This window comes from Melanerpes formicivorus, unplaced genomic scaffold (assembly GCF_026170545.1).
Source record: "Melanerpes formicivorus ecotype bairdi unplaced genomic scaffold, bMelFor1.0.p_v2 SCAF_41, whole genome shotgun sequence".
Lineage (NCBI taxonomy): Eukaryota > Metazoa > Chordata > Aves > Piciformes > Picidae > Melanerpes > Melanerpes formicivorus.
The window spans coordinates 5,339,441-5,353,157 of NW_027142393.1; the positions used below are offsets into that span (position 1 = coordinate 5,339,441).

Here is a 13,717-nt window from a genome sequence, read left to right on the forward strand (position 1 = left end):
CTGCCTCCAATGGGAGCAGGGTCAGGGATGAGATGATTTTGTTCTGAGCTGCCTGTCCCATATTCTGCTGCTAGGACCAGAGGAGATCCTGAAACACCTCAGAGATATCTAAGGACTGATTGAATTCGTTCAGACTGAGACAGCCCCACAGAGGTTGTCTGCAGCTGAAGATGAGCTGAACATTGCATCTTGCCAGATACTACAGACAGCCCTTGCACCCGCTCTTCACTGCCACAACCTGCTAACACCTGTTTGCATTACCTCTAAACCTTTCAGGCCTTACCAAATGTTGCCCTGGGCTTAGGTAGGTATCAACATTTTAGTTCTGAGTTTTACACATTGTTCTTGCAGAAGGGTTTCCTTACCTTCAGATAGAGCACAGGAAGTTCCACCTAAATACAAGGGAAAACTTTTCTGGGAGGGTGATGAAGCTCTGGAGCAGGCTGCCCAGAGAAGCTGTGGAGTCTCCTTCTCTGCAGACTTGGAAGACCCACCTGGATGTGATCCTGGGCAACCTGCTCTGGGTGACCCTGCTTGAGCAGCAGGGTTGGGCTGGATGATCCCCAGAGGTTCCAAAACCCACTGTCTCTGGTGCTGTGGGTGCCCTTGTGGAGGGTGCCCAGTGGAAACAAACCAGGTGCAGCATAGCCACAGCCTGTTCTTGTACTGAGTGAGATGGGTACCAGGTAATGCTGGCACGGTGTGACACTGTTGGCTGGCTGTGGCCATGCCTGGGCATGCAGCTACACATTAGCAGTCTGCACATCTTCTAGGCTGCACTGGGAGAAGTGGCTCCAGAACAACTCCTTCTGTCTTGGCACTGAGAATGTGGCTGTCTGCTTTCTAGCAGCTACTAGAGGCTGAAACAGCGTTCTGGTTTTGCACACGAACTGACACACACCTCTGTGCCTCTCCAGCTGCTCTTGCAAATACCGAGGAGATAAAGGAGTTTACCCTCACACTCCTCTAGTGCCAGAGCAACAATCCCACCAGGAGCTTCAAACTGGCCTCCTGTGACATCAGCTCAGAACCAAAGGGCTTGCTAACCACTGAGGACCTGCATTCTGCTTTTCTAACACAGAAACCATGAAGTAACCTTAAAGTGCTGCTACAGTTCAGCACTTGACCATCATTGTGATTACGGCACCGTGACCGTGGCGCAGAGGCAGCTCGACTCCGCCGGGGGCAGTGCAGTCAGCTGTGGCTCGGGTCTGTGACTGGCATTGACTCTGTCCTCTGAGCCAGTCTGGAGCATGGAATCATGACTGCAGATGCTTTTGTTACCACAAAGCCTAAGTGTTGGGCTGAAGCGAGAAGAAGAATAAATTGAAGCATCTAAAGAATGTCAGGGTCTGAGTCTCTTCATGGGAGGACTCTCAGGAAGCTCAGGAGAGGGCAAGAACCTACAGAAACAACTTCAGCTGCAGTTGTGCTGCAGAAGCCCCAGTAATTATACAGTCAATTACATTTCTTTCGTGGGGCTTTGGGTATCTTTGCCAGCTCTAAGCACTTGAAAGCAACTGTTGAAAATACATCCTTTAAAGTATCTACCAAATCTTGTGTGCCATTGTGCTCTTCATGAAAGCACAGTGTAAAACCACAAGCATGATAACAACAGAAAAGCTTTCTTTTCAAGATCTAGCAATAATCATGAGGAGGGGAAGATGGAACAAATCCAATTTCAACGAGCATTTTGAAGTGTTTGCCATAGCTGCTACACAAGTGGATGATTCCAGGTCTCATCTTCCTGTTCCTTGCCACAGCAGCTGAGTATTTACAACTAAAACCCTGCTGCATTTCTGAGGCAGCATCCTACCTTTATTGAACAAACTAAGCAGCCCCTGCTCCAGGCCCATTCAATCATGTGTATGCTACTCTTACACTTCTCAGGGTTGCAGAAACTCCAGGGAAGCTGGAGAAACCACTGAGCCAAGCTGAAAAGTGTGGAGCACAAGACACTGAAGCAGACCCAGCCAACCACTGGTATCTGAGAGGAGGAGGCTGAGGGGAGACCTCATTGCTCTCTACAACTCCCTGAAAGGAGGCAGCAGGGAGGTGGGGGTTGGTCTCTTCTCCCTAGCATTAAGAGACCGAGGGAGAGAAAGTGTCCTGAAATTGTGCCAGGGGAGGGTTAGGTTAGAAATTAGGAAAAAAAAGTCATTCCAGAAAGAGCAGCTGGGCATTGGCATAGGCTGCAGGGAGGTGGTGCAGTCACCACCCCTGGAGGTGTTCAAGAAATCTGGGGCCATGGCAGGTGGGGACACAGTTTAGAGGCCATGGGGGTGTTGGGTTGATGTTTGGACTGGATGACTACAGAATTACAGAATTAACCAGGCTGGAAAAGAGATCATCAAGTTCAACCCATCACCCAACACCATCTAACCAACTAAACCAGGGCACCAAGTGCCTCAGCCAGGCTCTTCCTAAACACCTCCAGTGATGGAGACTCCACCACCTCCCTGGGCAGCACATTCCAGTGGCCAATCTCTCTTTCTGGGAAGAATTTCTTCCTACCATCCAGCCTAAACCTCCCCTGGCACAGCTTGAGACTGTGTCCTCCTGTTCTGGTGCTGGGTGCCTGGGAGAAGAGACCAACCCCCACCTGGCTACAACCTCCCTTCAGGGAGTTGGAAAGAGCAAGAAGGTCTCCCCTGAGCCTCCTCTTCTCCAGGCTAAGCAACCCCAGCTCCCTCAGCCTCTCCTCACAGGGCTGTGCTCCAGACCCCTCCCCAGCTTTGTTGCCCTTCTCTGGACACCTTCCAGCAGCTCAACATCTTTCCTATACTGAGGAGCCCGGGACTGGACACAGGACTCAAGGTGTGGCCTAACCAGTGCAGTGTACAGGGGCAGAATGACCTCCCTGCTCCTGCTGGCCACACTGTTCTTCATGCAGGCCAGGATGCCATTGGCCTTCTTGGCCACCTGGGCACACTGCTGGCTCGTGTTCATCCTACTCTCAACCAGTACCCCCAGGTCCCTTTCTGCCTGGCTGCTCTCAGCCACTCTGATCCTAGCCTGTAGCACTGCATGGGGTTCCTGTGGCCAATGTGCAGAACCTGGCACTTGGATATGTTCAATCTCCTGCCCTTGGCCTCTGGCCATCTGTCCAGCCTGTCGAGGTCCCTCTGCAGGGCTCTCCTACCCTCTGACAGATCTTAGAGGCTTTTTCCAACCCCAGCCATCCTATGATTCTATGAAACAGAGCTGGTCTCAGCAGTGTGTCTTTGAGGAATGGGTTCCCATGGCAAAGTACAGGACAGTGGTAGAGCCCCACCTCGGCAGCTAGCCCAGTACTCAGAGACATGAGCAACCACAGCTGCCATCAAAGGTCTGGATTCTCACCAACACGTGGACTTCCAAACGCATTGGCAAAGGATCCCAGTCTCCAAACCACCCACCACAGCTGACTGTTACAGACAACATCTCCCCAATCAGCAGTCAAGCTCAGTTAGGGTGGATTTAATAAGTAATAAACTTAGGGAGCAGGCAGCTGCATTCAGCTGTAATGAATAAAGCCTCTGCAAATGCTGCTTGCAAAACACAGCTTCCAAGGGCAGGGACTGTACCTGTATCATTCCAGTCTGCCAGAGAACAGAATATGCCTTGTCATCATCCTGCTGAATGCAACCACCATCAGAAATTACTTCTGAGGCAGTTAATAACAACTTTGAGAGTATCAGCAGAATCCTGTGAAGCACCACTTAGGTTTGGCAAGTTTAAATGGGTTTGAAAGAACAGGTGAATAATATATTGGGATTTGCCTCCGTGGGCAGGCAGAGCAGAGAAAATTACTGTAAGACAAATTTTTGGACAAAAACTCAAGATAAACAACTCAGCTTCTTTTTGTCAAGAGCAGGAGAGTGGGTGTATAAACAACATGCAGCAGGCAGGCTGTCTCTGGAGCTTAACAAGGCCTCCAGCACACAGAAAACTCATTAACACACTGGAGAATCACAGCACAGATCAATTCAGATGAAGAACAGAGATTGTAAGTGAAGAGATTGCAAGTGAAGAGATAAGTGTCATGCTAAATCTGGCTGGGCAGAATATCAAGAAGGGACTTGTTAGATCCCACATTAATCAACTACCAGCAGTCCAGGGCAGCGCTGGCCCTGCTTCTCTGCCTGGGAAATTGCACCACAGCAGCAGATTGCTGGTTCAAGACGTGTGGAGGATATTTGCTGACACCTGGAAGGTTTCCCATCCCACCTGATCTGACTTAAACCCACGAAGCTTTAAACCCACCTCACGTTTAACCTTTACTCACCTAATGTGCTCTGTGCAAGTCCTCCACCAAGAAGTTCTCTCCTGCAGTTCCATATTTTGACTGCTTCATCTTCTTTCCTTGAGACAGACCTCTGCAGAACCTGCCCAGGGTAGAATGCCATGGGATCAGTGTGCATTATGGCAGTCACATTTATCAGGAGCTGCAATGCAAATGACAGCTCCACCAACCAGGTTTGTCATGCAGGACAGCAGGAGTTGTCACAGCTGGACTCGCAGGCAGACACGTAACGAACAACACTGTGCCAAAAGCATTGTTCTCAAGGCGTGGACATGTCCAGCCAGCAGTGTCCTTGTTCACAGAACCATGGAATCATTTTGCCTGGGGAAGTCCTTTAGGATCAACTCCAACTATTCACTCAGCACTGCCAAGTCCACCACTAAACTATGTCCCTTAGCAACATATCTACACCTTTTTTAAATCCCTCCAGGGATGGTGACTCCACCACTGCCCTGGGCAGCCTACTCCAGCTCTTGACAACTCTTCTGGGGAAGAAATATGCAACTTAACCCTCCTCTGATGAAACCTCGGGTCATTTCCTCTTGTCCTATTGTTTGCCACTTTGGAGAGAGACCAACCCCCACCTTGCTCCAATCTCCTTTCAGCTAGTTGTAGAACAATGAGGTCTCCCCTCAGCCTCCCCTTCTCCAGTCTACTACAGTTCCCCTAGTCACTCCTCACCAGATGCTCTGGCTGTGAAGGCAGCCAGCCCTACACAGGAGCATGGCAATGTCTGCAGAGGAGCCTGCAGGGCTTGCACACCTGCTGCCTCCACACCAGGCAGCACAGCTCCACCGTGCACTCGCCACAGCTCCAAAACAGGGTCAGACAGCACTGCTTCCCTGGCAGTACAGGAGCCCGGCAGCGCCTGAAGAATCCCCACAGGTGGATGCTGCCCTGCGTTGGGAACGTTTGCCGTGGCAGCGTCTGCCAAAGGCCAAACACAACGCACAAAGCCTCAGCGGGCAGTCAGCGGCTCGGAACTGTCCCACGGCTCTGTGCCACTCTTGCCTGCACCAGCTCCGAGCCTTCCCACAGGTGTGAGCAATGCTGCACAAGGAAACTAACGGGGGGCAGTGGGGGAGAGTCTCTGTGTGTGTCTGTGTGTGGAATGACTCGGGGGGGGAGAGCAAACACAACAGGTACAGACCCATGCAAACACAGCGTGCAGGAGGAGCACCGTGGTGAGGGAGGCAGGAAAATGGGAACACTCTCATGCTTTCGTTTACAGGATTGCTCTGTGCTTCTGCTCCCCAATCAACAAGAGCATCCAGCTGCAGGCAGGGTGCCCTCCAGGTGCAGAGTGATGCTCTGAACCTCCAGCTGCTGGGGTTTTTCAAGGCAGTTCTGTCTCTAAATGTCATATATATATATGAACAAAACCATTTCGGGTTATACTTTCTGTTGAAAGGAAATACATTTGGAAGGCTTTTTGGCTGTGACCACAGACTTTCTGAGCACATAATTCAGACTGGTTTCCTTTGATATCCTCTAATGAACTCACCCTCCTTGCAGGTATGGCTTTTCCAAACTGTCTTTCTCCGGATTCTTCTTTCTTTTATGCACTTCTTATTAACACTGTACTTCAAACAACAAAGGCAAACTAAAGATGTGCCGGCCACTAGACTGCAAGTGTGTTTCACGCCCCCAGTCTTTTGAGTGCTGCTGAATGCCTCCCTATGGCGGCCATCAGATCCCTTCCTCCGTGCAGCACGAGGGGGAATTTCAGGCAAGACCTTCTCGCTGGCTATAAAACACCGCCTGCTCTCCTGCTTTGCATTCATGCAGCTTGTTATCAGCAACTCAGCACACCGTGAAACAACAGCAAGCCCCTGTTACTGCTGGCTGCTGGAGGAATGTGCTCTCCACAGCACTTGCATAACTGCTAGCCCAGTCGATAACCTAGGAATTAGTTACCAATAAGGAAAAAAACCCAACCATTTCTTGCTCTGCCTTTTCGAAGTGCCTCGAAACAGAAGAGGAAGCATTTGGCCACCCCTTCGTCCTTAGCCCCTGATTAGCTATGCTGTAATGTCAGTGAAAATGGTTTTGTTTTCCCTCTGCAGACACAGCACCATTTTCTTCTTGAGTACCACTTACTCCTTGTTTTCATTCTTCTAGATTATCAATAAGCCATAAAGTCTGAGTTTGATGGTACCAGTAGTGGTTTTGTCAGGGAGTTCTTTTTGTTGAGAGGGTCTGGGTTTGTTTTACTCCCAGTAATAAAAAGCCCAAAGAAACTGACATGTTAAGGACAGAAAGCACAAGTAAGCAAAGGGCTGAGTCTGACCGTCAGTCACCTACACTGCTCAGAACTAGCAAGGGTGAAACCCAGCCTGTGCTAGAGTCCATGGGAGCTCTGTCCTTGAGCTACAATTTCACTCCAGCCCTGCTGCACGTGACTGAACGGGAGACATCAGAATGGGATAACACTGCAGGCTCACCTGGGACCTCATTGCTCAGGAAATTAAAAGCAACACTGACAAGGACTGAAATTCAGCTTCATAACTTTCTAGATCATTTGCTTTCTGAAGGATTAAGCAGAAAGGAGACAGAGCTCCTCATGCTATGGAAGCAGGACACAGATTCATGTACTCAGGGAAACTACCAGTTGGTGACTCTGAGCACAGCTTTCCCCAACACCTGATAATGAATGGCCACATCCTGCTCTGCACTCCAAAGGAACTTCTTTGGATCAGTGGCACAGTATCACAGTATAACTAAGGTTGGAAGAGACCTCGAGGATCATCGAGTCCAACCTATCAACACAGACCCCATGACTAGACCATGGCACCAAGTGCCACGTCCAATCTCCTCTTGAATGCCTCCAGGTGACTCCACCACCTCCCTGGGCAGCACATCCCAATGACGAATGACTCGCTCGGTGAAGAACTTCCTCCTCACCTCGAGTCTAAACCTCCCCTGGCGCAGCTTGAGACTGTGTCCTCTTGTTCTGGTGCTGGTTGCCTGGGAGAAGAGACCAACCCCCTCCCGGCTACAACCACCTTTCAGGTAGTTGTAGAGGGCACAGCACATACCTGTCTGTCCAGCCTCATATTCCTGCAGCCTTTGCAATCAAAGTGTCTCAGTCTGGAATCATAGCATGGTAGAGGGGGGAAGGGATCTCCAGAGATCATCCAGTCCAGCCCCCCTGCCAGAGCAGGATCACCCAGGGCAGGTCACACAGGAACACATACAGGCAGGCCTTAAAAGTCTCCACAGCAGGAGACTCCACAACCTCTCTGGGCAGCCTGCTCCAGGGCTCTGGCACCCCTACAGTAAAGAAGCTTTTCCTCATGGTGAGGGAAAACTGTGTTCCAACTTGTATCCATTGCCCCTCATCCTATCACAGGACACCACTGAGAAGAGTCTGGCCCCTTCTTCTTGGCACCCACCCTTCAGATATTTGTAACCATTGATCAGATCCCCTCTCAGCTGCTCTTCTCCAGGTGAAACAGCCCCAGGGTTCTCAGCCTCTCCTCATGAAATATGTTCCCTTCATCATCCTCATAGCCCTCCATTGGACACTCTCTAGTATATCCCTGTCCCTCTTGAACTGGGGAGATAAGTTTAGTCCATCAATGGTTTGGTACAGAAATCACAAAATTCTCAAAAGCATCATCTGATGGGAAATGGCTGGGGGTCAGGAAGTTCTACACAGAGAGAGTGATTGCCCTTGGAATGGGCTGCCCGGGGAGGTGGTGGAGTCGCCATCACTGGAGGTGTTCAGAAGGAGACTGGATAGGGTGCTTGGTTGCATGGTTTAGTTGATTAGGTGATGTGGGATGACAGGTTGGATGTGATGATCTCAAAGGTCTCTTCCAACCTGGTCTATTCTATTCTATTCTATTCTATTCTACTCTACTCTACTCTACTCTACTCTACTCTACTCTACTCTATTCTATTACCCCCTTTCCCCTCTCTGTCCCAAGTAATGTAAGTAAAACCCACACTGAAGAAGTTCTGTTCACCAAGACACCAGGGTATGGGCCACTCACCGTTGCTGCTGGAGCTGCCTGTCCATTTTTGCCTGCAAACATAAAGAGGACAGCCCTTTGCCCTGGGAGCTAGGTGTGGGGCACTGCCTGCGGTGCTGCCTATGGCGCTGCCAGCCAAACGTCTCCGAGCAGCTGTCCACCCTAAGTGTGTGTCACCCACAAGCAAAGGGGCACGACTGCTACCCCAGCCCTGATCTGGGAAGAAGCATTCGTATTTAAACACCACCACCACCACAAATAAGCATTGGTGACTGTAGCATCCACTCAGTCAGGCTGCCGAATGGGGCAGAGCAGATCCCTTTGAGGAAACCTGCAGCGTGACCTTTCCGCAGCGCAGGCAGGCTCTCAGATTTTTATTGAGAAAAGCGGTGTAATCAGCTCGTGCTGGTGATGACCTTTGAATGAGTAAATGGCCGAGACAGGCGCACATTCTGCACAGGAAATTGGATTTGTATGAGTGCAGAGCGTTTGCTGGGGAAAGGGATGAAAGCCACCCCCGAGCTCGCGTGCTAGCCTGCTCCAGCTAAGACAGACAATCACAGAAGCGTTTCGCTTGCACAAGCCCTTTAAGATCATCGGGTCCGTCCATTCTCCCACTCCACCAAGCCTGGCACAAGCACAGGCGCAGCTGAGCAGCGCCCGGGAGCGCAGGACCGGTGACGACTGCTTGGCACACGCTGCCAAGAGACTGGCTTCGCTCTGTGTCCCTGCGGCTGCCGCTCAGCTCAGCCGGGAGGGTGTCGCCGGGACAGGGCTGCTGGGGCCCGTACACACCGCCGACCACGCCGTGCTCACCCCGTGGTCCCCCGAGCAGGCGGAGGAGAGGGGGAGTTCCGCGGGAGCCGGTGCCGGGTCGAGCCCAGGGCCACGGCGACAGGTGCGGCGGCGGCCCCCGGCTAAAAGCAGCAACCGCCACAGGGGACACGGGGCCGCGGCGAGCTGGGGCATAAAAGTCATGGGGCGGCGGGGCGGCGGCAGGCGGCATGAAGGCCGGCGGGGGGGGCGGCGGTGGGCACGGGGCAGCGGCGGGCTGCGGGAGCCGGCGGCGGGCGGCGAAGGCGGCGGCGAGCGCAGGGCGGCGGCGGGCGGCGAGCGGCGGCCAACGCCCGGGAGCGGGACCGGACGCACAGCGTCAACACCGCCTTCGGCGCCCTCCGACGGCTCATCCCCACCCGCCCGGCCGACCGCCGGCTCTCCAAGGTGGAGACGCTGCGCCTGGCTTCCAGCTACATCTCGCACCTGGCCAACGTGCTGCTGCTGCAGCGGCGCCAGCCCGAGGGCGCGGCCGCCGCCCAGCCCTGCCCGGGGCCGCGCTCCGAGCCCTGCCCGGGTCCCTGCCTGCCGCCGGCTGACGCCGCGCCGCGGCCCATCTGCACCTTCTGCCTCAGCGAACAGAGGAAGCGGGTAAGGGCCCGCTCCCCAGCCTCTCCCTTCGGGCGCCGGCCTCCTGCCTTGCGGAGGCTGGGTGTCAGACTTCGCTGCGCGTTTGGGACTGGCCATGGCTTCGGAGGAGCCTCGGCGTCTCCTGTCCTAGTCTAGCCTGGGGAAGAGGGGGCTGAGGGGAGCCTCCTTGCTCGCTACAACTCCCCGACAGGAGGCTGTAGCAAGCTGGGCGTCGGTCTTTTCTCCCAAGTAACAAGTGACAGGGCGTGAGGAAATGGCCTCAGTTGCATCGGGGGGGTTGTAGGTCGGATATTAGGGGAAACCTCACGGGAAGGGTTCTCCAAGACTGGCGCAGACTGCCCGGGGAGGTGGTTGAATCCCCATCTCTGAGGGCTTTCAAAGACACAGAGATGTGGTGCTGAGGGACGTGGTTTAGCACGGGGCTGGGTAGTCGGATACTGGTGATGATCTTGGAGGTCTATTCCGCCTGAAGCAATTCTGTGATTCTAAAGCCTGTCCCTCGTGCTCCCTCAGCTTTACACAAAACATCTCCTAACCCGTGCTTGTTCTCCCTCACACAGCACCGAGAGGGAGAGGAGCCGCTGTCCAGCCCCGCCTTTGGTGGACACTGACCCGGCTGAGAACCTCACCCAGCCTTGCAGGGACTGCACAGTGCTGTGGGTAACGTCGCTGCTCCCGTGCTGTACATTTACATTCAGACAACCCAGCCCCAAAGAGTCCATCCCTGTACAAGCCGTGTGCCTTGTTCCACATCGGGGCAGGTTCGTGCAGGGTGCTTTGCAGATGAAACTGAGCACTGCTGAGGCAGTTGCACCTGGTGCCACAGCTATTTCAGTGTCAGAAACGTTAAACCTGAGCAGCCAGACCCTAATCCTGATGTCTCCCAAACCTGTGTCACATGGTGAAACTTGAACGTCCACAGACAGGGCGGCTGCTGCCAGGGGACGCTGCCACGAACACAGCGTGCCCCATGCCTTCAGCCCAGCCTGGGCTGCACGCAGCTCTGCCACCCACTCCCGCAGCTGCACCCTAACTGGTGAGGCGGGGGGCTGATGGCGACAGCTGGCATGCTCAAGAGGTTTGAACCGCGCTGGTGTTCGCAGAAGGGGGGAAAGCTCCCAGTGAAAGCCACGGCCGGCGGCTGTGTGCTGGCACCACAGCACCTCGGCACGGGACACAGCCAGCAGGGTGGAGAAGTGCTGCCGAGCGGTGCCTGTGCCTTGCTAACCGTGCAGGTGGTGCCAGCCCTTTAAGCAGTGTGGGGTAGTCCTGAACGTGTCTGGCAAGCAGGAGTGACAGAGGGTTTCCCAGGGGCTCTGAATGTGTCCCCACCACCCAGGTCACGCCCAAGTGGTGCCTGTACTAATGCCGCTGATCTCCTTCCCCCGAGAAGGCTCAGAAGCAAACACACTGCTTGTGGTTTCAGCTTTGGACAGTGGTGAAGCTGCAGGCTAACATGTTAAACACCACTAATGGAAAAGTTTAAAGTAGAGAGCTGGTTTAATTTCTAATATATTTAATTAGGTCATCATTAATCCTGTTCCTCTGAGAGGTACTCCCTGTTCTGTAAAAGCTCTGTGAGGGCACTGCTCCGAGAGGTGCAGCAGAGAATACTATTCCCTTTGTACCTGCCCTGCTGCCATCCATTCAGTTCCCCTGGCCAGTCCTGCAGCCTCAGCCAGACACAAGGGCTGAGGCAGCAGCACTGTGTTGCTCACTTCACTTTCTGTATGGAATTTTCTCTAAGTAAGTGCAAAGCTCTGGCATTTGTTATGAAGAACTCAGCAAGAACAGGATCTTGGTATATTGCTTCCACAACACAGCGACCACCTTTCCTCGAGCAGAATGAAGAGAACATTTGTTGTACCCAAGAACCTGCAATGAACTTCTCCTTTAAACCCTACTCCAGCTGAATCCTGCAGTAAGGCTCCAGCAGTTCCACTTCATGTCAGTCTAGTCACTTATGAAAAGCTACAAGCTGGATTTTCCTGCACTGAGGAGTTTTTGGGGGTTTCAGAAGGGTTCTGTCTTTTTGTTTTGTAAATAGGAGACTTGAAGCTGCTGCCAGGTGATGGTCTTTGTTTTGCTTTGGCATTGAATCCTGAAGCTGGAACTCCATACAGAGTGCTTTTTAACTCTGGCACTGTGTTGGCCTCTGTGTCTGTGTTCAGACAGGAACATGTCCTCCTGGCTTTGTTGAAATGAACATGAGAACGTTGTCTTCTCAAAACTTACTGCTTGATAGTCTGAGCTGCTCTTACAGCTAAGCTCTGCATTCTTAGAACACACTGAACGAGAGCATCTGGCCTGCTCACAGACAGGTGATGCTCATCTGTGCATTTAGCTGTGTCAGTACCCTAAAATGCCAAAACTGAACGCAGCTTTGGACAAACGGAGGGAATTTTTGCAGAGTACACTCTGAATTTTGAATTCCTAAGAAGGACAAATGAATTATTTCAGGTTTTCAGACTATTTGGCCTATTGCAGTCGTTTTAAGCACAGGTCTTGGCAAGCACAGCATTTTGGATTTGACAGGAGATCTCTAGTTAGCTCTTGAAGGAAAGGAGCAGAGAAAAGAGAGGTTCACTTTCTGCACCACAGTGTTAGCTGAAAGCTCACAGCCTGAAGCTCTCATGAGTAATTTGCACCATCCATAGGAATTTGGTACCCTCCTGTTCACTGGGATTTTACCTCCCTGGCCTTGCACAACGTTTACACAAAATGCTTTTCAATGACAAAAGCAGGAGCAGCCAGTTAGGGCTCTCTGCCTCTCTGCTCAGGATAAACTCTTGAATTCAGCTGGGCTGGGGGATTCTGGAGTAATGCTGAAGGTTTCAGTTGCTAAACAATGTTGGGATTTCAGTGACACTGATGGATCCTGGCAGGAATTAGGCCCCAGAGTGCTGTGGCCCAAGCATTCATGGTGTAGACAGGTAAAATCTATCTAATTCTGGCAGGGATCTCTCCGAGGAGCACAGCCCCAGCCTGCATTTGTGTGTGTGTAACACTGTGCATTCAAATGGGGGCAAGTGGGGACAGATGTTGGTGATGTAAAACGTCTCTGCTCCTGGGAGCAAAGGTGCAGGGTGGAGCTGTTACTGTGTGATGGGAAAAAGAATGGGATTCCTAGGGGCACAGATCAGTGGGGTGCTCAGTCTGCACACAAGCAGCTCCTGGTCATTAGGTAGTCCACTGAATTCTTCCCGTGTGGCTTTGTGTGTCTTAGCAGCTCCATCACTGCATGGAGAGGCATTGCCCATGGCATGCACAGATGTGTATTTATAAGCCCACATTCTGAGGGTGTGTGAGAGCAAGTGAGGTGTGGGAACGATGTGAGTTTCTCCAGCGGTGCCCAGCACCCTCCTGTTCTGCAACAGACACCTTTTGACATGTGTTCTGTAGCTCTGCACAGAGGCATGCCCAGCACCAGTCCCATCCTTGCTTCCCTGTAAACACTCAGTGTAGCATGAATGAAGCAGTGAAGGCGAGATGGACACCATTTGATCCTAGACCCTATTGCATGATTGTTAAAATACTCCAAGCACTGTATTTGTATAAACCCTTGTGCTTAGCTTGCTACATCACAGCACAAACCCAGCATCCAGCAAATGAATAAACCTCCTTTGGCTTTACTGGTCACGTTTATGGCAGTGTCTGAACGTAGTTCCTGGTCACCGATGGATCAATCACGTAAGCCAAAGCACTTGGTGTGTTAGCCACTCTTTGCAGCTCTGTTCTACAGCACAGATGTTTCCTTTTTGGTAGCTGCCGGGGAAAGCTGCTTCTTGACCAAACTTGTGTGCTTGCAAAAGGTGCTTGCCTTTGCTAAACGAGAGTATGTTTGCTACTAGTGTAACCATAAGCCACCCACTCTGAGGGCACTTCTGCTCCTGAGCCATCTCAATTCTGATACAAGCTTGCAGTTTTCTGTACCTGTTTTCAAATCTCTCTGCAGGACTCCAGCAGCAAGTACATGTCTGGCTGGCTGTCCATATGTACTATGTCTGTAGGTGCTGCATGGCTGCCAGAA

The 13,717-nt window shown here is 52.2% G+C and overlaps 1 protein-coding gene across 1 annotated transcript; it reads left to right on the forward strand.

Annotated features, from left to right (window-relative positions):
• Positions 1 to 9,282: 9,282 nt before the first annotated feature.
• On the forward strand, positions 9,283 to 13,332 carry LOC137451285 (basic helix-loop-helix transcription factor scleraxis-like; the record flags this gene model as incomplete). Its single annotated transcript, XM_068158672.1, has 2 exons — positions 9,283 to 9,687; positions 10,248 to 13,332. Coding segments are annotated over 2 exons (456 nt in total), but the record flags the coding sequence as incomplete, so codon positions are not given.
• Positions 13,333 to 13,717: the final 385 nt, after the last annotated feature.